At 41.4% G+C, this 24,299-nt stretch overlaps 1 protein-coding gene across 3 annotated transcripts in view; it reads left to right on the top strand.

Moving 5' to 3' along the window:
• The window catches only part of GPRIN1 (G protein regulated inducer of neurite outgrowth 1), a 109,748-nt gene that overhangs the window by 71,561 nt on the left and 13,888 nt on the right, over positions 1–24,299 (top strand). For 2 of the 3 annotated variants that reach the window (XM_068272818.1, XM_068272819.1), the window contains exon 2: positions 17,988–22,524. In XM_068272818.1, the coding sequence (XP_068128919.1) occupies positions 18,039–20,636 (2,598 nt within the window). In that variant the 5' untranslated portion in view covers positions 17,988–18,038 and the 3' untranslated portion in view covers positions 20,637–22,524. Of the gene's footprint in view, positions 1–17,987; positions 22,525–24,299 lie in introns of those variants that run through there. The other variant, XM_068272820.1, reaches the window with a different exon arrangement.

The raw sequence follows: 24,299 nt of genomic DNA, 5'->3' as shown, positions 1-24,299 counted from the left end.
CATGGAACAGGATGAACAAGTTATTTTTGTAAGATGATTGTACTAACCATGCACTGATATTCCCCAAGCCCAGTGCAACCAAAGCAGTTATTTGGGTGATGTAGTGGCGTATGCAAATACATTGTGTGACAAAGATATTGCTAAAGATGTTATGTTGTGTCTATTTAATCACCATAACGATGAAGGAGAAGACTGTAGAACCAAGCCTTCTGCATCATACCACATCATTTTGGCAGCGGCCAGACGGGCTATTTTTCAGGTCTGGATATCCCTCCGACATCCGTATATCTCACTTGTTAAGAAGGAACTGTCTCAACTATTCTTGATTGAAAAACTGTATACTCTCCAGGCATTTAACAAACATTAAGGGCTTTTTCAAAATCTGGGGAAAGTATATTTTGGTATCTTTCACTTCTACTGAAATTAATGATTTAATGGTTTCTTTTGTCTGGACCAAATGGTACTTGATTGAACAGATAGGGGGCATCCTGATAGACTGGTGGAATAAGAATTACCTCAAGCTCTCTGACATGATTCATTTCTGGTACCTAGACTTAGGAAGTATTTCTAGTGCTATGGAAGGTCCAAAAGTTATCTGCAGTGTTAAGAGGGTCGGGTGTCTGTCTTGATCTCCTATGTGGCCTTTTCATATTCTCGTAATGTCATCTTTTTGTTGATTTCCATGTCTTGCAGCACTTTACAAGATGTACTGAGAAAGAGGGGGATGGAGGGTGGGAACCAATGGGGGGAGGAAGGGGTGAGTTAGGCCCGGTTCACATTAGCGGTTTTCTGCCGAGCCGGCCGTAAGGATCCAGCCATCAGGATCAGGAAAAACTGTCAGTTTTTACAGCCAGTGTGCTGTAAACTGTCAGTTTTCTATTTGTTACTATGTAGCTACAAAACCTTCCTGTAATGATCGCTGCTGCAGCAGCTATTGCTGGAAGTAGTGCTGCAGCTCAGGCAGTTCTGATCTATTTCCATGCAAGTTGCATAGCTTTGTCTGTCTTTCCCTGCTGTCAGCTTGTGACTGATTATCATTCACCTGTGTGGGAATCTGCATGTCTGCTCCCATTGGATGACCTCAGTATAAAGATCTGCTTCCTGCAGGGTTTCCTTGGGTTTTCATAGCTTCAGCTTAAGCCTGTCTTGCTGTCGCTTTAGCCCCCGATCGTGTTTCTTGTTAAAGATATTTTGCTGGTCTTTGCATCATATATTGGTTCATTGCCAATATATATACATACCAGCACGTTTATTATTTTCCTTGTATTTGTGCTACGTTAATACATCAGTGTCGCTGATGTATACGTACACGAACTGTTTATATCAGGGGTCTCAAACTCAATTTACCCGGGGGCCGCAGGAGGCAAAGTCAGGATGAGGCTGGGCCGCATAAGGGAGTTCACGTGTCCCCGCCGCAAAACGAGGGCTGCAGAGCCCAGAAATCGCCCCGGGGGCAATCCGCCGGCATTTCCTGGAAGGGGCAGAGCTTTCAGCTTCAGCTCTGCCCCTCCTGACGTCAATCGCGGCGGATCGCCGCCTCTGCCCGCCCACTCTAAACATAAAAAAAAAAATTGGGAAAATAGGAAAAATTGCCCGGAATCTTCATACAGCCATATTACGGCTGTATAGCGATCCCTGGCCAAAGCGCTGCGGCTGCGTATGGACCCCCTGGAAACTCTGTCAGGAAATGTATTGCTCTTTCTTTTGATACATGTAAAATTACACTACCGTTAGGCTTGCTACTAAAAGTGACATTTACCGCATTTAAAAGTATACTATTTTCCTTCGAAACTTTAAAATCGATTTTCTCAAGAACTATAAGGTCTTTTTGAAAAATTGTTTTTTCCTCTTATTCCTAATGATCTCCTTAACATATCCTGCAAATTTAGGGTTTCTAGCATTTAAGGTGGATTTGCTATTAACCATTAAAGTCGGCGGGTTTTTAAATGTGTATTTTTTTCCTTTGCAACTTTAAAATCGATTTTCTCAAAAACTATAAGGCCGATTTGAAAAATTTTTTTTTCCTCTTGTAGCCACTGGGGGCCCCTACAAGCTCTGGGGCCCTGGGGCCACAAAATATTGTATCGCGGGCCGCAAATGGCCCGCGGGCCGCGAGTTTGAGACCCCTGGTTTATATCCTGTGTGCAGTTAGTCAGCTTCCAGCACGTTTTGGTAGGTTGCGCGTACCGTGACCACCCGTGCTGAGGTAGTTACCCTGCTCCTGGTTCTGTTTGTGGATTGCGTTCATCTCTGCGAAGAGATAGCGAATCCTTCTGAATCCTATCCTGTTACCGTTTGTGGATTGCGTTCATCTCTGCGAAGAGATAACGAATCCTTCTGAATCCTGTTCTGTTACCGTTTGTGGATTGCGTTCATCTCTGCGAAGAGATAGCGAATCCTTCTGAGTCCTGTCCCCTGTATTACTCCAGTCTTAGTCAGCGTTCCTGCTTATGTCATATATCGGTTCATTGCCGATATATACATATGTTAGTCAGACGTTACAAATAGTTTCATTGATAGCTGTAATTGTAATACGCTAGGAAAACATACTTATTGTATATTTATCTGTGTTACGTTCATGTATCTTAATCCTGCTATTTTCTGACTATCCTGTCCTGTCTTTGTGAGGCACGCCATCGCCGCATCGCATTGGCTGCCTCATTCCAGTCTTTCTGGTTTTGGACGCTTGCTGTCGCTAAGTAGCCGCTAGCTAGCAAGCGTTCATTCTGTCTACCTGTCCTGATCTCCTCAGTTCTGGTTTATGCGCTCAGCGCTACTTTGCGCTGAGACGTTATAACGAAAGCATTGTTTGTGGCTGTCAGATCTGCACCGGCTCTGTGCGCCACAATCTCCTATTGGAGTCAGTCCTCCCCTCCACTATACTAGGGATAGCCTGTTTCCTTGTGCTAGTGTGTGTACCTCCTCCACGCCAGCTCATGCGTTGCATGCTGACTGTGGAGAATACACCACCAAGCCTCACATTTATGAAAACCCCATTACCAATCCCCATTGTGGGGGGGATTCCCAGAAAGTATGACACTGTTAATTATGGTTCCTGTTCCTTTAAGAAATTTGAAGAACTTAGCTCTGAAACAGAAAATGAGTTTTTCTCTGAATGTGCCAGGTTCCTGACCAATCCTGATCTCCAAGCGACTCCTGTTTCAACCTGGGCACTCCAACTAAGTTATATTTTGTTTAAAGGGGAATTATTCCAGTGGGCATTTGATGTTCTCAATCATTCCGATTTGAAAGATAGACCGCTGGAATTTCTAGCGTTTGTGATCCATAACTGGTTGCGCATAGATCCATTGCCTTTTTCTCTTAATGAACTCCTGGCAGCAGGCCAATCAGCTGCTCCTTCAATTGCTTGCAAGAATGAGCAGCAAGCAGAAAGTGTTACTGATAATTTTCCTGCAGCTTTGAATAAATCACCAAAAACCGCAAGGTCAAAGGCAAAACGCAAACGTTCTAAGAAACGTGTCCAATCTGCAGAATCGTTATCCTTAGCGACTGAGACCTATAATGAGATTCTGCCATTAACAGATAATGAAATGCAATTGTCTTTCAGGGGAGTTAAATGGACTTATGAAACTACTAATGAACTTTCCTCCCTGGCTAGGGAAAATAAAGATTTTTGTTTAAAAGAATTATCTGAGTATGATTATGATGAGATATTACAGAGTATTGAACAAATCAACTTATTTGTGAACCAAGGGAAGTTTGCATACACTACAGTTCAACACTTGCTACAGGTATTGGAGATTCTTAAGAATAAGGAATCTGCCAATCACCTGCTAAGTAACCCTATACATGTGCCTGCCACAATCATATCTGCAGACTGTGATCAGCCTAAATGTTTCGCTGTTAAGTATGCATGGGATCCTCCATTCGAGAGGGGAGAGATGGAAGCCCTGGTCTGTGAATGGAAGAATGATTCAAGTTCATTTTGTCAATTTTACAGTGCAAAAAGTGAAATGGTATTGAACGCATGCATTAAGTCAGCCTATAACCTAATAGAGGCTGGTGTGTGTAGGTATGACTGTGTGGCTCCCTTGATTGATGTGTGGGAACTGATTTTGGATGATTTTTATGTGACTCCGAATTCGCAAATTTGGCGTTCTGACCCGCCTGCTTCAGCACCTTTGGCTGATTCAGCAGGTGATTCGGAGCTCTTTTTGTGTGAAATTGAAGTTCCTGCAATTCCACCCTGTACCATGGATAACTCAGTGTTACTTCCCAGTAAAACAGAAGCCACTGATACATTCTTAACCTTGCCCTGCGCAAATTTCTCAGCAGAGAATCCAGAGGTCCTGCTGACTTCCGAGTCCAGCCTAGCCAGTACTCATGACTCTTTGTTTAGTGAAACAGACACCAGAAAAATCTTGCCTGTCTCTGCAAACACTTCTGCAGAAATTACCTGTGTTAATAAAGTTCAACTCCTGTCTGATCCAGCAGATGCCAATAGATGCACTACATCAGTTTCCGAGTCCCAGCAATTCCGTCTAGAAACATCAGAACCCCGGCATCTGAATTTTCCAATTTTACAAATGAATGGTGATTCAGATGCGCAAACATTGTGTCTTGATCTTCCTGTTTCTACACCTCGCTCTAGTTTCATGAATAGCTCAGAGCATCTGCTATGTGAACCTGAAATCGCAGAATTATTACCTTGTTCAGAAAATCTTCCAGTAAATTTGCCCTGTACCATGAATTGTGCAGTAGATCTCTCCAATGAAACTCAGGTCACAGAATCATTATGCTGTCCAGCAGGTGCTTCCATGGTTTTGCCCTGCAATATGGACTGTTCAGTGATCCTGTCCAGTGAAGCTGTGGTCGCAGAGTCTTATGCTTCACCCAGTACTTTGGATATTTCAAACCCTCTAGCAGAAGGGTCTGAGGCACTGCTTACCTCAGTTGGTGTTGCAGTAATATTCACTTGTCTAGCAGCTGTTTTGGAATTACAGTCTGCTCTAATAAAACTTGGTGAATTTCTGCCCAGCAAAGCAGAAGCCATTAAAATATTGTCCTCGTCAGCAATTGTGTTAGATACCTTGCCCTGTACACAGTCTGATTTAACCAATGTTGAGTCCCTCTCCAGTGTTGTAACAGCCGAGGAACTCCAGCCCTGTCCTCTGAATGTTTCAGAAGTCTTGCCCTGTAACATGGATAATTCTGATTCTCTGGTCAAAATAATAGAAATCTCAGAATTTCAGTCCGGTCTGATGTGTGTTCCTGAAACCCAGCCCTGTATCCTGAAAGATTCTGGTTCTCTGGCCGCTGTGGCAGAGGTTCCAGAGTCCCCTTCCTGTCCAGGGAATTCCTCAGTTTTGTCTAGTCCAGTGGGGGCTGCTGCAATGCTGACTTGTTCTGCAGCGCCTCATGAGCTCCAATCCAGTGTATTAGATGAGTCTCTGTCCAGTCCAGAGGTAGTTGTGGAGTCCCTATCTGGTTCATTGCATACATCAGAAGATTTGTCCTGTCTTGTTAGTGCCCCTGAATCTGATTTGTTACTGACTTTGCTGGAATCAGCGACATCTAAGTCTGATCCTGCATTCTCGTGTAAAAATCCAGTAGTTGCGAAGTCTAGTCATGATGATTTTTTTTTGGCCAGTCCTGGTTTTGGTCCTGTCTTGGCTGACCCTGAGGCTCACAGTTCCTTGACATGCCCAGAGGTTTCTCTTGTGCCAGTGTGCCCAGATGTTCTTTGTGTGCCAGAATGCCCAAGTGTGTTTAAGGTGTTAGCGTGCTCTGATGCTTCCTTAGTGGGAACATGTTCTGATGTTGCCAGTCTGTCTGCATGCCCAGAGATGGTTCTGGTCCCTGAAAGCCCTGATATTGATGTTTGTCCTTGTGGCCCTGACTCGGGAATTGCCCTAGGTTCCATAGGGGTTCTTGATAGTTCTCCATGTGAGCCTAAGGGGCATTCTGACCTATGGGGATCTCTTTGGAGCTTCAAGGTGTTCTGGGAGGTCTCTGAGAAAACTTGTCCTGGTGCCTTGGACTGGTTCAACAGTGGGTTTTGTCTTGGTAAAGACAGTACCGGTGGGCATTGCAAAGGCTTTGGCGTTTCTGAACTGTTCCTGGAAGGCGGTGGGTATCGCTCAGGGAGTTTCGGAGGGCTTTCTTCTGGAAATCATGGTTCTGATGGGTGTCACACTGGGGCTTGTAGTACTGATGGGCATGGTTCTGTAGGTTCTGGTTCTGATGGGTCCAGTCTTGTGGGGACTGATTCTGGAATTCGGTCTTGCCGGGCTGTCCCGGTCATCATGAATTATCAGTCAGCCTGTTTTGTTGGAAATTTCAGTTTTGAAAAGCGTCTGGAATCCGCTTTTAAAGGCAGGGGTACTGTAATGATCGCTGCTGCAGCAGCTATTGCTGGAAGTAGTGCTGCAGCTCAGGCAGTTCTGATCTATTTCCATGCAAGTTGCATAGCTTTGTCTGTCTTTCCCTGCTGTCAGCTTGTGACTGATTATCATTCACCTGTGTGGGAATCTGCATGTCTGCTCCCATTGGATGACCTCAGTATAAAGATCTGCTTCCTGCAGGGTTTCCTTGGGTTTTCATAGCTTCAGCTTAAGCCTGTCTTGCTGTCGCTTTAGCCCCCGATCGTGTTTCTTGTTAAAGATATTTTGCTGGTCTTTGCATCATATATTGGTTCATTGCCAATATATATACATACCAGCACGTTTATTATTTTCCTTGTATTTGTGCTACGTTAATACATCAGTGTCGCTGATGTATACGTACACGAACTGTTTATATCCTGTGTGCAGTTAGTCAGCTTCCAGCACGTTTTGGTAGGTTGCGCGTACCGTGACCACCCGTGCTGAGGTAGTTACCCTGCTCCTGGTTCTGTTTGTGGATTGCGTTCATCTCTGCGAAGAGATAGCGAATCCTTCTGAATCCTGTCCTGTTACCGTTTGTGGATTGCGTTCATCTCTGCGAAGAGATAACGAATCCTTCTGAATCCTGTTCTGTTACCGTTTGTGGATTGCGTTCATCTCTGCGAAGAGATAGCGAATCCTTCTGAGTCCTGTCCCCTGTATTACTCCAGTCTTAGTCAGCGTTCCTGCTTATGTCATATATCGGTTCATTGCCGATATATACATATGTTAGTCAGACGTTACAAATAGTTTCATTGATAGCTGTAATTGTAATACGCTAGGAAAACATACTTATTGTATATTTATCTGTGTTACGTTCATGTATCTTAATCCTGCTATTTTCTGACTATCCTGTCCTGTCTTTGTGAGGCACGCCATCGCCGCATCGCATTGGCTGCCTCATTCCAGTCTTTCTGGTTTTGGACGCTTGCTGTCGCTAAGTAGCCGCTAGCTAGCAAGCGTTCATTCTGTCTACCTGTCCTGATCTCCTCAGTTCTGGTTTATGCGCTCAGCGCTACTTTGCGCTGAGACGTTATAACGAAAGCATTGTTTGTGGCTGTCAGATCTGCACCGGCTCTGTGCGCCACAATCTCCTATTGGAGTCAGTCCTCCCCTCCACTATACTAGGGATAGCCTGTTTCCTTGTGCTAGTGTGTGTACCTCCTCCACGCCAGCTCATGCGTTGCATGCTGACTGTGGAGAATACACCACCAAGCCTCACACTTCCGTATCCGTTCCGCTGAGCAAAACGGTCCGGAAAATTGGGTCCTGCAGCATTTTTTCGTCGGCCGGTTCCGTTGGCAAACGCTTTTGTGAATCGGGCCTCAGGGGTTTCACATCTTTTGTTTATCATCTGGCGATTTCCTGTGTTATATGCCTGGATTGTCTTATTCTATTTGGTTCCCTGCGTGGAACTATAAATGCAGGAAAATCTTAATTGTCTTGGGATCGTAATGCAATTTTTAAAACATAAAATATAAAAAATATATATATATTTTCCTTTGGAGAGAAGTAGTCAATCAAAACATTGTTTGCTGTTAAGATAATTTACTTTCATGAGATTTTGTGGTACAGTATTTATACTACTGCCATTACAAATCTTTAAAGCAAACCTAAACTGAAAAATAAAAGTCAACATAACCATACACAGGTCATACTTACCTCCCATGTAGTCTACCCACCAATCTTTTTCTCCTCTCCCGCATCCTTGTTCACTGTGAACGATGAAATTCTCCTACCTCTATTTTAAAAATGGTGATGACCCCATAACAGCTTCCGAGTCAGCACAGTGTTCAACTGTGATGTTGGCCCACTTGAGCCATAGGGAAACATGCACATTTCCTTGCACATCAGTTGTCCATTCAGTTATAACTGACAGCAACTGATAATATAATTGACAGCAACAGATACATTTTAGTTCTGACCAAATGTTTTTAGAACTGGAAGGAATTGTTGTAAGAAGAAAATGGTGAGCTTCTGAGAGGAAATGACGACGAAGTAAGTATGTAATATTCATTTGCAGGTACATCATGTGTTTATTTTAAATAATTTTACTCAGTTCAGGTTCACTTTAAATAACACACTAAACGTTGCAGGACTATTGCAAAATTTTACATATAATATGTGTATTTCTGCCAGAGTAAAGTGCACTAGAACTAATTCTGTTTCAAATGTCGCTGTCACTTACAGTAAGTTTTGAGTATCTGACTAGTCCAACTCCTCGTAGGGGAGTCCTCAGGTACTCTTTATTTTCTTTTGAAAAGAATCAAGGAAATACTGAGAGTTTCCCATGAGGAGATAAACTAGTCCAAAATCTGTCAGATCTGTCAGGTTTTTATTATGTTCTGTGACAGAAACATAGGAAAAAGGTAAATTACAGTACATTTCAGAAACGTACATTTTACACGTATGTATTTTACATTTTACAATTTTTCATAATAGTTGTCTTTTAAAATGGTTAATGTCAAGTAAGAACTTTTCCAGAGGGCTCTTTCACCAGCCATATACTACAGCAGAGACTTGCAGGCTGCAATTCTGTATTGGTCTTGCCTTCTTGCTACCTATACAGCCAGCCAGCAGCAGCACCCCTACAGCGCCTATTATTTCCTTCACCTGGGCTGCTTCTGATCACATCAGAGATGGATTAAGATGTAATGGGGCCCTTGGCAAGGTAGTAGATTTGGGGCCCTCTTGTGGTCCTTTTGGTAAACTGAAGGGAGGTCAAAGAAGGCGGCTGGCAGGCCCCTTGACACCCACTAGGCCCCAAGCACCTGCCTAGATTGCCTGGTGGATGATCCTGCTCTATAAAAAAAAGAATTTTAGCCAGAGAAGCCTCATCTGATTTGAAAAATGTAGCATAATGACAATTAAAATGCAGGCTTTTACAACCTACAAGGCTATGAAGACTGAGACCTGCCCAATTGCTGTGTTATGCCCTTGCCTGTGGCACAAGCTGAGAAGATCTGGGATGCACAGCTAATGAGAGGCATTTGACCATAAGGACTATAATAGAGTGATGACAGGAGATGTGGGAGGTCAGCAGCAGGCTGGTATAGTGAAGAGGGGTATATAGTGCTTTATGTGATCACACAGCTCAACACTTAACAGTTTAGTGAACATCAGAGCACAGCTCAGCTCTGTGAAATTGTTCCTATAGAAACAGCCTTGAGACTGGAATTACTTTTGTGGAGGAGGATTTTTTTCTCATGTTAATTTCCATTCTGCTTTATTTCCTCTTGGCCACTGAACAACAAATTAGATTCTGTTTGTTAGATTGAAAAGTCATAATGATCCTCTCTGTAAATAGAGGACTCCACTCCCATTGCCTCTATTGATGTATGTTTAGCGTTTATCATCCCACAGACAGCACTGGACCATCTTAGTATCCTGTTCAAAGGCTAGATTTTTCCATTCTTCATATCTGTTAAGAAAAAATTGAAAACGTTGTACCCTTAATGGGCACCTTAAAGCGGAATATAACCCTGCATTTCAACTTTGCTCTAAAACATTATTTACAGTATATTATATGCAACCAGCATTTTTTTTTTTACTAGACCAGCATTGGAAGGGTTACACAGGGCTTTAAAGTTCCTTTAGATTTCTGCAGACGCATCCGAAGCTGAAAAGAGATACATTTTGTTTACAGAAATGTATCTAAGGGCCCATTCACACTTGTGCGTTTTCAGAGCGATTTCAGCTTTGCTGAAAATCGCTAGCGATTTGAAAAACCTGTGCACAATGAAAGTGTATGTAAGTGTTCTCATCTAAGCGTTTAGCGATTTGCTGAAACGCAAACGCGTTGCATGCAGCGTTTTCTGAGCGATTCTGGAGCGATTAGCGTTTCAATAAAAGTATTTGAATTGAACTAGAAATCGCAAAACGCTAATCGCTGGAAAAACGCTCTCTATACAGTGAAAAATCGCTAGGAAAAAACACCAGAAAAACGCTCAGCGTTTTGCGTTAGCGTTTAGCGATTTCTAGTGTGAATGGGCCCTAAGTGTTGAATGACTCATCTCTCTGACTGAGAAGGAGCTTGGAGGACTGCCAAAGAGTGTGTAACTGTTTATCAATAGATACATAGAATGTAACAATCTGAACTTCTGCATATCTCTCCACGGAACTTGAAACGTCTGTGTTTAACCCTTCCAATGCTGGTCTAGTAAAAAAAAAAATGCTTTTTGCATATAATATGCTGTAAATAATATTTTAGAGCAAAGTTGAAATGCAGGGTTATATTCCGCTTTAATGGGTACAATTTTTTTTATCAGATGCCATCGTTCGGTGCACTTTTTATGATCCAAAGTGATCGGGAAGTAATTCTCGTTCCATTGAACAGGTCGATTAGGGTATTTTCTCTCTTCAGATACGATCGTAAAATCCAACTTTCTAAGGAAATTTTCAGTTCCAATTGACCAAAAAGTCATTTCACAGTGATTTTCACCAAACACTGCGCTGTTTTCTGTACAATTCCATGTTAAATATTGCATCGAAACATTGTGTCTGATGAAAGTATTGTAATGTTAGGGGTATTTTTATGTGTATAGTAAAGTGTCTGATGTCCACAACAACCGATCTGATAACTCCAGTGGATGTTTAAGAGTAATGGACACTGACTGGCTGTCACAGGCATTTAGGACATCAGTCAGGAGTAATATGTTGCGTAGCTCATCTCTCCTAATAAAACAGATTGGGGTTGATTAACTTAACACTGGTAATATTACCGTGCATACACAGTGCAGGGCAATATTACCCTACTATTACACTACTGCAGTAACGGTTACACTATGCAAGAACCGCTAATCGTGCTAATAGCATAACTCATGATAATTACTGGTGTTAGTAAGGGTAATATTGCCGTGCGCTGTGTGTGCACGGTAATACGCTGTTGAGTGAATCAACCCCATTGTTGAATAGGAAGAGGTGCAAGAAAATAATTAAAGAAAACATTTTATGAGCAGAATTACTGAGCTAATACGTAAATGTAATTCATGAGCCTGCACGACCTAGCCATTAAAGGAAACTTAATGTCTTATCAAAATAAGAACACACAAACACCAGGTGGAGAAAAAAAGGCCACGACCTTTTTTATTGGGGTTTTAAACAATTGTTAAATTATATACCTAAACCAAACTTTATTGCATTTTGCCAAGTGATCATTAGTCATAACATTACACCAAAAAGAAAATCTTGAACCAGAAACCATCAATCTATGTCCACCAAAGCAGTCTAATTTCAACTACATCCACCAATTTTTTGAAGGACAACCGACCAGAGAGGTTTATGGAGGCTAACATATTTATTTCCTTTTAAACAATGCACCATGCCTGGTTGACCTGCTGATCCTCTGCCTCTAATACTTTTAGCCTCACACCCTGAACAAGCATGCAGTACCGATGTTTAACTTAAGTTTGACTGCATGTACTGCATGCTTGTTTCAGCTGTGCGATTCAGACACTACTGATGCATGAAAGATCAGCAGGACTGCCAGGCAACTGGTATTGTTTAAAAGGAAATAAATATGACAACCTCTTATTTGCCTCTAAAGTCAGTTGTCCTTTAAACAAGGAGATACACCCCCAATAAAGTTCAAGCATTAAGATTTTGACAAGATAACAGGGAGGAAGTAACTTGGCTGGCGTTTTGCACAATGGTTTAAATACTGCTCCTCTGAACTTGATTATCGGCCTGAAAGAAAGCCCGCCAGGCCCAGTCCGCCAATGCATGCTACCACTCCAGAAGCAGACTAATCCATGGTTCCAGCAACAGCCACCTATGGGGAAAGAAAAAGCCAGAAGCCAGCCACACACCTGAATATTTAAACATACCTGTCAGGTCGGCAAGCCCTTGGGTCCCCAATTTTAACAGTTTGTGTGCCTGCCAGAAGATGTGCAAGACAAGACAAGACAAATAACATTTATATCGCGCTTTTCTCCTGGCAGACTCAAAGCGCCAGAGCTGCAGCCACTAGGGCGCGCTCTATAGGCAGTAGCAGTGTTAGGGAAACTTGCCTAAGGTCTCCTACTGAATAGGTGCTGGCTTACTGAACAGGCAGAGCTGAGATTCGAACCCTGGTCTCCTGTCTCAGAGGCAGAGCCCTTAACCATTACACCATGCAGCATTATAAATAACTAAACCTTAAGGCCCGTTATAATAACGGACACTAGGCCTTGCCTGCTACGTCCCTCACAACCCCCTTCCTCCCCCCACCACAAATGCCGCCGCAACATTACCTGCACGGTCAGTGTGCATGCTCACGGCCGCTACCTGTATGCGCCTGCTATGTACAACACAACGGCCGCAAACGGCACAATCGGCCGCAATCCCAGGTATTTTATTAGGTAGGAAGCATTTTATTGCGAGGAGAACGCCAGCGCATACCGCTAAGGCTGCATCTGAAATGACCACCAGCTCAGTGTGTAGCACCTAAATAGATTTTCTGCACACTTTGCATTCAATTCAGATGCAAATCATATGCAAATCTGCTACTACTTATTATGCAAACAGGAAACTCAGGAGGAGGGGCTGGGAGCAGCTAACCTAATAGTTACATAGTTACAAAGTTAAGAAAAGGTGGGGGGAAAGGCTGCGCATCCCTAAACACATGCTGCAATTGAATGGTTAATCGCACGGGCATACACCGCCTCTGCCAGACTGAAAAATGCATGCCCTGCATTAGGTTAGGTCACTTGCCCGGAGGTTTGCCTCACCATGGCGCAAGTGTCTAGTATAATATACTTTGCATGCAAACCATATTGGAAGCTAAAGTTCCTCCTAGCTTAATAAATGTTAGCATTTGTCTTGGATGCAGGGCATGCATTTTTCAGTCTGGCAGAGGCGGTGTATGCCTGTGTGATTAACCATTCAATTGCAGCATGTGTTTAGGGATGTGCAGCCTTTCCCCCCACCTTTTTTAGGAAGCATTTTATTGTACAATCTCATAACGTTTTTCTTTTCTTAAATGCTTTTTATTCAATCAGTGTTTGCCCATTGTAAGATGTTTCCTCTACCTGATTTACATTCTCAAATGTATCACTGGTGGTAACACAATCTTCAACATGTCTATCTTAATTTAAAAAGAAACATGTACTGTCGTTGAGCATCAAATACTCCTTGGATTATGCATTGTATTAAAATTTTGTGACAGATGTTGTAAAACTTGATGTAACATGATGAGGTAAATGTATATATACAATACTAAACCTAAATAGAAGAAGGCTTTGTACCTTTTTCTTTTTCCTGTTGGTAAGGGATAAATACTAGGGTTCTGAATGACATTTCCTTTCCAACTGGACCTCAGTCTGACTGTAGCACTGATAACTAATTACAGACTATAAAACTGTTGCATGGCATAGAGACAATTCTGAGTGAATGGAATAAACAAAAAAGTTATTAGTTCAACATGGGATTGTAAAACATTTAAAACTGTCAACATCTAATAGTTAAAGGACACCTGAAGTGAGAAAAATATGGAAGCTACCATATTTATTTCATTTTAGACAGTACCAGTTGCTTGGTGGTGACCTGCTGATCTTTTTTGCATTAGTAGTGTCTGAATCACCCACCTGAAACAAACATGCAGCCAATCCAGTCAAACTTCAGTCAGAAAATCTGATCCCCATGTTTGTTCAGGTTCTATAGTTAAAAGTATTAGAGGCAGAAAATCAGCAGGACAGAAAGGCAATTGGTATTGTTTAAGAGGAAATACATATAGCAGCCTCCCTATCGCTCTCACTTCAGTTGTCCTTTAAAACGTATGTTTTTTTAGCTTTTAAACACACAAAAAGACTGTTGGATTCCAAGAAAATGCTATATAGGTTTTTATCTCATCAGTTTGTTTTCAGTTCAGGATTGCTTTTAAGTCCAGTCATACCTAAGACTACAGTAAAACCCCCATTATTCAGAACTCCATTAACCAGAATTCTCATGTAGCCAGAAAGTCCTGACCTTGCAGGATGCATAAATCTACATTTACACCTCTTTATATAGTTATAAACCTCAGTTACATTAAGTTATATGTCCTTTGTCTTCATTTGTTTTTAACTACTGTGTTTCAACATTAATAGAGAGTTTATGGCAAGTGTAGTGTGGGGTAGAGACCTGCAGCGGGTCGGGTACCTGAAATGCGGGTCGGGTTCGGTACCCAAATTGATTCAAACTGCGGGTGCGGGTTGGGTGCGGGTAGTGACTTGCGGGTGCGTGTAGGGTTGCGGGTAGCAGTCTGCGGGTGCGGGTAGCGAAAGCAAGCTAAAAACCTTCTTTAGCTTTGGTTTGTGTATAAAAATAGGTTTTATTAACTTTACATCTCCCCAATGTTACTTTAAAGGTGCACCTTAAGAAAATGTAAAAAAGCGGGTCGGGGGTAGCAGGTCGGGTAGCGGGCCTGCGGGTAGCGGTTCTGCGGGTGCAGGTCGGGTTGCGGGTATCAAATTCACCAGAAAGCGGGTCGCGGGTGCGGGTCGGGTGCGGGTATGAAAAAGTGGACCCGCGCAGGCCTCTAGTGTGGGGTATAGTACGTTCTTTTTAGCTAGGCCTATTTTTAACATTGACTCTCAAGCAACCAGAAACCACACTTATCCAGCAATCCCCGTTGGTGCCAGATAATGGGGTTTTTACTGTATTCATTTGGAAAATAACTATTTATTTTATCTCTTCCTGACTATATTTCTTTTAATGCTGCAACTTTCTTTTTGCCCTGGTTATACCATGAATTCAGAGCACTTGCCATCACAGCAACCATAAGTGAGGGGAATTCTACCAAATGTGGACATAGACAGCAGTAACAGAGACAGTGGGCCATATGCAATTCACTTTTTCACCTGAGTTTTCTCCTAGGAGATAATTTTTCATCTTCGATTTATATACTTTTTTAGGATTTTGCAATGGAAAAAGTACCAAAAAGTAGGTGAAAAGGTACTATAAAAATTATTTTGAGTATTTGCTTACTTGGTGGTTTAAATGGCATTTTATTGACAAGTTTGAAAATTTCACCTAGGAGAAAATACAAAATATTGCTAGTACCTTTTTACCTACTTGTTGGTACTTTTGAAAAGCTATTTTAAAGAGAGGATGAAAAAGTATCTCCTGCAAAAAAATCAGGAAAAAAAATATAATTACATATGGCCTGTGGACCCAAACCAATTCACTTTTTCTCCAGGTTTCTCCTAGGTGATATTTTCACAACTTATAAATAAAATGCCTTTGAATCCACCTCCAAGCAAGAAAATACTCAGAAACATCTTGATGGTACTTTTTCACCTACTTTTTGGTACTTTTTCAATTGCAGTACTGAAAAGTTATTTTAAACAGAAGATGAAAAATATATCTCCAGTCTTTTATCCTGGGAGGTAATTGTCATCCTCTGCAAAATATCTTTACAGCACTTTGCATTTGAAAAAGTGCCAGAAAGTAGGTGAAAAAGTATTTTCTTGCTTGCTGGTGATATAAAAGGCATTTTATTGAAAAGGTGTGCAAATATCACTTCGTCAAAAACTCAGGAGATAAAGTTAATCGCTTGCCCCTATTAAATCAACGTTTTAACTGTGCTTTCTCACAGGAGATATTTTCACACCTTTAATCCAGTAGCAGCTTTAACAGAGTTATCTCGGTTGAGATAATTGCACTGCTTTTGACTTCAAATGGCATTGATCCTTTCCTGCTAACATAAAATACTGAAAGCAAAAAGTCCTCTATTATTGTCTCACATTGCCCCCTAGTGACAATTGGCCATAAATATACTGTACAGCAGTACAAATTAGAAGCTAGGAAATCTAACAAAGAAGAAATAAAAAATGTACTTAAATAAATTGGCCTGGAGCTCTTACGAGCCTCTAAATAAACTGGATCCTAGAGGGTTAAATAAAATACCCATTAAGCCCCCAGCAAGCAAGGCAATACACAAAATAGTTTAGTATTACTTATTTACATACTTCTTATTACTTTTGTTTGCTGAAAAGTAAGTGATTTTTAGATAAGATAAAAAATTATCGCCTGTGTGAAAACTCAAGAGAAAAGTTAATTGAATAAGGGCCATTGGCCCATACGCTATTAACTGAGTTTTCGCCTAGATAATATTTGCACACTTGACAATAAAATGCCCTTTAAACCACCAGCAAGCAAGGAAATACTCAAAATGAATTTTAATGTATTTTTCACCTACTTTCTGGTACGTTTTCAATTGTAAAGTTTTGGAAAGTTACGGTACTTTAGGCTACTTGCACACTAAGACGTTGCGTTAGGTGCCACGTTAAGGTCGCATAACGTGCACCTAACGCGACGCCTGGTGCTCTTCGTTGTGGACGTCAGAGTGAGCTGCGTTGTGCAGCTCACACTGGCATCCGTGATGCGTATTTTTGGACGCATGCGGCATCACGGGGTCCCACCGGCCAATCACCGCACAGAGCGGCCGCTCCAGGAAGTAAACACTGCACGCCACTGAGTGCAGTGAATATTAATTAGCCATGTGCCTGGCCGCTCTCTCCTCCTCCCCAACATGACTGAGCATGTGCAAACAGTCTAACGCGGCTTAAGCCGCTCTAACGCCGTAGCATGCTGCACTTTCTTAAGAACGTGCAGCGTTACATGTAACGCAACGTGGGCTGTGTGAACAGCCCACTTGTGTTACATTGCTGTGCGTTGGGGAGCGTTACAGGCGCACTAACGTGCGCCTGTAACGTCTTAGTGTGTAAGCAGCCTGAAAAAGAAGAAATGATCTCCTGGGAGGAAACTCAGGAGAAAAAGATAATTGCATATGGGCCCTTGGGTCTATCATTTCTCACTCTCAAGAACTAAGAAAAGAAAGGTCCATATGCTATTCACTTTTTCTCCTGAGTTTTCTTCTAGGTGATAGTTCCACACCTAAATGCCCCTTTAAACCACCAGCAAGCAAGAAACATATCTAAATAATTTTGATAGTATTGTTCACCTACTTTTGGGTACTTTTTCAATTGTAAAATGCTTAAAGGTTATTTTAAAGAGAAAATGAAAATGATCTCCTAGGAGATAACTCAGGAGAAAAAGTTAATTGCATACAAACCAAAATTTTGGAACAAAGCTGGACTGTCACTTATGTTTCATTTGCCTTAGGCCACAGAAATGAAATGTGGAATACTCACAATATTTCATTAAAGAGGAACTCCAGTGAAAATAATGTAATAAAAAGTGCTTCATGTTTACAATATTTATGTATGGTTAGTGTTTTCCCATTGTAAAATTATTCCTCTCCCTGATTTACATTCTGACATTTACCACATGGTGACATTTTTACTGCTGGCAGGTGATGTTAGTGGAAGGAGATGCTGCTTGCTTTTTTGGCAGTTGGACCCATGGTCCTGACATCACACTGTGGGAGGGTCTCACCACAATATCAGCCATACAGAGCTCCCTGATGATCCGTTTGTAAAAAGGAAAAGATTTCTCATGGGAAAGGATGAAGTTCAATTCTTGGTCACGGTTTCTCTTTAAACAATTTTGGGGGGAGAATTTGGGCCATTCTATATGTGTGACTTTTAAAGTTATTTTGCTGATAGAGATTACGCATGCATTTTGCATAATCATTATTTCCTTTATATTTGTTTAATATTGTTCATTCTTTGTGTTTTATTGTAGGAGATTCTCAGGAAAGATTTTGAAATATTATGGAAGAGAGCTGGTCCAGAGATGGGCAGTCCTAAAGAGCCTCATCGATTGCAGCTGTCAACGCCAGATGCTGCCAGTGAGAATGTTTCCCTGCGTTCTCCCATATCATCTAGGATATGGCAGGCTGATGATCCCATGGGTACTGTCGGATTTGATGGGGAGGATCTTTGCATGAGGAACTTCTGTGTCAGTGTACAGGGAGACTATGACTTTCCAGAAAGCTTCAGCTTTGACACTGATGCAGAGAGCCTCTTAGGAGGGCATAGAGATTTTTCTGTAGATACTGACAGCACTTATTCCTTGCACCAAGGAAGGGAAGACCAAACCTCACCAAGTCAAGGAGACATAAACAAACATGATATCAATGAATCAGCGACACAGTTGCAAAGCACAAGTACTTCATGTGGGACAGGTGTGATAGGAACACCGGAAAAAAGTGTTTACAATTCAGAACACAGTAAAGACTGTAAAGAGCAGTGTGTGAATGATCCCAGTGTTACGGAAGGGAATCTCTCTTTAGGAGCACATTCAGATATAATTCATGATACAAAAGGAGGTATATTAACAAACACATCCCCACAAGACAAAAACAAGCATGTGGCTGAAGAACTGGATCTGAAAAAGGTCCCAAATATCAGTTGTGATGAACAAAAACAGAAAGCCCAAGAGGAAGGGTTGACAGGATGTAAGAAGGTTGCAAATGGGGAACTAATTGGAAAAACACACATAAGTAACCCAGTATTGCCAAATCGTCAAGGTGATGTACAAGAGAAAGAGTACAGGTCTACTGCTGTTAGCCCTTTTGTATTCCCTGATGAACAGTCATCTTTCACTTTTCAAACGAGAGCTCCACAGGCATCAAGTTCTGAAATTACAGGCAAAGTAAGAACTGATGGCACAGAGATTAGCACGAAAGAGGAAATATCAGAAACACGTTCATTTGAGCCTGTTCCCTCCAATCACAATGAAGAGAAAAAATACAGGTCTATAGCTGTAAGCCCTTTTATTCCACCTGGTGACACATCATTCACGTTCCAGACACATCATGGCACACAAAGTCAAGGCGATATAAAGATATATGAAGGAAGAGACACTGAAAAAAAAGACAGTCTCCAAAATGCATGTTCACCAGAACTCATCAATCACAGTATTGTGGGCAAAGTGGAGTATAAATCGGTAGCTGTAAGTCCAATCATTCCACCTGAAGGTTCTTCCTTTACATTTCATACATTAAGAACATGTCCTGACAACGCATCAGGAGAGCAGCTGGTACAAAAATCATGTTCCATTGAACTGACCCCTCCCAGTCACGATGTTGGGACCCAGGCCAGAGCAGAGTGTGTGTCAGTGGCAGTTAGCCCAATTATCCCACCGGATGGGTCTTCCTCATTTACATTCCAGTCAGACCAACAAAATGGTGGCAAACTGTTAGACAGCAAAGACAATTGTTTAACAAGTGCACTAAATGAAGACGTGAGCACACAGGCTGGCACCAGCGTGCAATGTGTATCGGTGGCCATTAGTCCCATTGTACTTCCAGGTGAATCTTCCTCTTTCAGTTTCTTGTCTGAAAAGACATCTCTTTCACCTGTTGCAGAGCAGAAGAAAAATAAGGAGGGGAAAATTTCAGATAGCATAGCAAAAACATGCTCTATTGAACTCACTCCCCCTGAAGAAGAAGTTGGAGCTTGTCCAAAAATAGAATATAGATCAATAGCAGTGAGTCCCATAATACCACCTGATGAAGTTTCTTTTACCTTCCAACATAAAAGAGAAGGAGAGAATGGGAAGAAAGAAGCGGGTAATGCTGATGTGGTGTCTAAAACCTATTCATTTGAACTGACTCCTCCTGAGGAGGAAACGGAAACTCATACTGGCAACAAAGTGGAGTATGTGTCTGTTGCAGTCAGCCCTTTTGTTTTTTCACAGGAGCCTACATCATTTTCCTTTCAGTCTGAACAAACTGGTGTACATCTTAACCAGGCAAAAAAGCAGGATCCCTGTAGCATGAGTGAACTTTCAAAGACATCACTAGAAACAAAACCACAGTACCAAGATGTAGGAACTCAAGTTGATATTACGGTACAATATACATCAATAGCTATAAGTCCTATGGTCCCATTAGATGGTTCAAGCTCATTTGTTTTCCACAATGATGGGATGAACCAAGGCCATCATTCTGTAGAGAAGCCAGCAATGAAAGATGCTGAGATGCAAGTGTCCTTTAGAGTGGAAACCAGATCTATTGCAACTGACCCCATGACACCTAAAGGAAAATCACCCAAAGCATCTCATCCTGAAGTCCATGTGAAAGAAACCAAATCCAGTCAACCAGAGCCAGTACGGGAGGTCAGTTGGGATGAAAAAGGAATGACTTGGGAAGTATATGGAGCCTCCATGGAAGTTGAAGTCTTAGGAATGGCCATACAGAAGCATTTGGAAAAACAGATTGAGGAACATGGGAAGAGAGAGAAGGTGATGACCCCTCAGAATACACGAGGCAGTTCAGTTAGAGGTCCAGCAGAAAAGAAAGAGAGCAAACGGCAACAAGGAGCCTCCCGCAGCTATTTCCGCAGGCGGCCTCGTTGCTGTTCTCGTGCTGGCCCTGCTATAGATTAAATTAACAAGAGATAAGCCATTTTAAGCCTTTTAAGAAAGCATAGAGATGATATTTTCCAGCTTTGGTATTCAAATGGCAGTTGAAGAATGGGAAATACAAGGAGTATCCTATGCAGCTGGAATAACATGGTACTGAAATGCTCCAAATGAAATGACAGTCCTTATTCGAAAGATCAGTAGTGGTGTTTAGAATATGACAATCTGATGTTAAGCTTGTAAATTGGGTGAGAAGAATAGTACCAAACTGAAATGTAAAATGTGACACATAAGAGGAGGATTTGTTTTCCTTGCCAACAGCTCAAGCACATACAACAATATCTTCTTGGCTAACAGCTGGCCAGCGTACAATACATAAGATTTATTGCATTGATGTATTTTTTTTCACCAAGGTCATGCCAGATTAGTTCTCATTTCATCCCTTCATTCGTGCTCCACAGAAGGTGATCAAGAATCTTAACTAATTACCATACTCCTGAGATTTAACAGTAGTTCAAGTCTTATTAGAAAATAATTATCGGACGAATTATGCACATTTCTGTGATTTTTGAGGAGGGAGAAGATGAAATGATCGCTATATGGTCTCTGCTGTATGTGCTTAAGCATGGTTAAAACACTAAAATGGCCATTTTAAATGACCATAACATCTAAATGATGACACTTGTGAACTGTGTGGTATTTTTATGTATGGTAAGAATTTTATAAGGTAAAAGAGACGACAGGAGCTTCTAACCTTACACTTTGCAGCAGCCTCTAGCTACAGTAAAGAGAGCTGCACTAAGGAGTCATAGAAGTGTAGTGAGATTGCATTGCTGGAAATAATTTAAAATGTCCTTCATGAAAATACAGATGTAAAAGAGTTATACACTATAATACACAAGTGGCTCTAAATGGCTAATAAACAGGTTTAGGGGTTACAGGGTATATTATCAAGCCAGTCAATAACAAATGCATAATACAGAAGGGGGAACTTTCATTGTTGATAATCTATTGCTTTTTCTCACAGGGATACATGGGCATCAATTTATCAAGCATTACCGCATTCGGTAATGCTGGAAACAGCTGATTTTACTGAGCACTTAGGAAAATGTCAATTTATCAAAGCTGTTGCTGCATGACAAGCTGAAATGATTGAGCGGTGAGGTAAATTACTGACTTGGGCGTTAAACACCTCAACAAATGTCAGTAAATGTCAATTCATCAAGGTTACAGCATGCGGTAAAACACTGTTCCATTACGGGCAGTTGTCCTCTGTCGGAATCAGTACGGGAAATAGCAGAACTCACAGAAGCAGAGATGATTACCTTTGACTGACAGAGGTAGAAGCCAATAGAAACAGCCCCTGCCTCCTGCAAGTCCCCATGATGCCGTTTCATAGACTTCTCCGACGGGTCTAGCTTTTCTTGCTCAAGGCAGCGAGCAGAGAGATCACGGGAACAAAAGCAGCTTCCCCTGCTCCCTTCAGCAGTTTAACCTCTTAGGTTCCTGTTTGAATATGCGGAGGAACTAGTGGGGAAATCACCTAAGCATGGCATGTGTAATGTCTCCTGGAAGTTCATCTAAGCTGTGGCAATTAAATAAAATGTTAAAAAGACTAATGGACAGATTCAAAGCGAGCAGAGACAGTATAACAAACAGTATAACAAAACATGCACATCTAAAGGGATGTTGGGATGCCTCTTACTATTGTATTGCTGTCTCTGCACACACTCTTCTGCTATTACCGACAATGGGCTTCGGTAAATTACCAAACTTCTACCGCACCTGTGAATATATTGATGAATTAGCACATTAAAGTCTAAAATACCAAATGCTGTAATTTCCCGACTTGTTTTTTTTATCGAACAGCCTTTGATGAATTGACACTCTAGTAATTTATTTATTTGACCTTGAGATTATGGAGCATTGATAACATTTATCTGCAGATCTGTATTGTAGTCATATACATAGCTTTTGAACCAGATTCAGATAACTCCTTGACAAATTGTTCCATAATGCCAATAGTAATTTTGTTTTGTCGTGTGTGCCCGAAATGTTTCTGCAACAGACAAAAAAAGCCAAAAAATAAAATAATAAAGTATGTTAAAGGATACCTGAAGTGACATGTGACATGATAAGATAGACATGTGTATGTACAGTGCCTAGCACACATAACTATGCTGTGTTCCTTTTTTTTCTTTCTCTGTCTGAAAGAGTTAAATATCACTGACTCAGACAGGAAGTGACTACAGTGTGACCCTCACTGATAAGAAATTCCCCTTTTTATCTATTTCTTGCTCTCAGCAGCCATTTTCTCATAGGAAAGTGTTTTATAGTTGGAATTTCTTATCAGTGAGGGTCACACTGTAGTCACTTCCTGTCTGCGTCAGGACTGAGTCAGCCACTATCAGGATATTTAACTCTTTCAGAGAAAGAAAAAAAGGAACACACATAGTTATTTGTGTGCTAGGCACTGTACACACCCATGTCTATCTCATCATGTCACATGTCACTTCGGGTATCCTTTAAGGTGTCCACTAATGATACAATATTGATTGTACAATCTTACCGTGTTTATTTAATATGGGGAACTAATTAATGTAGCCTTTCAAAAGTACATTCATTCAGCTTACCCTTCTACTAAATACATTTTGTAAGACTCTACTTCTGCTAATCAATCAAGATTTTATTATTAGTGGACACTTTAAGATTTCATTTTCTGTCCAATTTAAATAATACTATATACTGTACTCCTCTAATCCATGATAAACAAAACTTGAATTTTGATTTATCTATTTCTCACCTGGTTTATAAAATAACTTTTTAGGACAGAATTAATTGTTCCAAATTAACTTAAGTTTGTTACTTACTTGCTGACCTTACTTATAATACAGTTCTTTTTTATTTAATACTGTATTTTTCAGACTATAAGATGCAACTTTAAGAGGGGAAAAAATCAGGGGAAAAAATGATTATACCTGGTACGTCTATTGTGCAGGGGCGTCTTATGGACAACCCCAAACTCACTCTAAGCTACACTGACCAGCTACACTACAGTATACTAACTCCTGCTGCACCCACCAACTAAGCTATACTACACTACACTAACCTCTACTGCACTACTAGCTAATCTACACTACACTACACTAACCCCTGCTTTTCTACTGGCTAAGCTACACTACACTACACTAACCCCTGCTGCCCTACTGGCTAAGCTACGGTACACTGCACTACAGACTAGACTATACTAAATCTTGAATTCCTACCAGCTAAGCTGCACCACAGACTACACTACACTAATCCCTGCTGCCCTACCGGCTAAGTTATACTGCAGACTACACTGCACTGCCACTTCTCACCTGATCCTGCCACCACACTTCTCTCCCTCTCGCCCCTGTCGCTGTACATGCAATCCTCTTCTGCAGCCACAGCTATATAGCTCCGGGTCCTCCATTCCTTGTGACCTCCGCGAGGGGGAGAGGAGTGCATCGGCCGGATGAGGCAAGTGCTTTTCTGCGCACTCTGCACCACTTTTTACCCTGTATATATTATATTCAGAATATAAGATGCACCCACTTTTCCACCCCAGTTTTGGGGAACAAAAAGTTTGTCTTTTATTCCAAAAAATACAGTATGTATTAAAATGTATTATATAGAAAAGGTGAGATCACAATATGAAGAGAGGGG

Source organism: Hyperolius riggenbachi, chromosome 3, assembly GCF_040937935.1.
Source record: "Hyperolius riggenbachi isolate aHypRig1 chromosome 3, aHypRig1.pri, whole genome shotgun sequence".
NCBI classification, from domain to species: domain Eukaryota; kingdom Metazoa; phylum Chordata; class Amphibia; order Anura; family Hyperoliidae; genus Hyperolius; species Hyperolius riggenbachi.
Note: the sequence above shows the minus strand (reverse complement) of the source record. Positions and strands in the feature narration are given on the sequence as shown.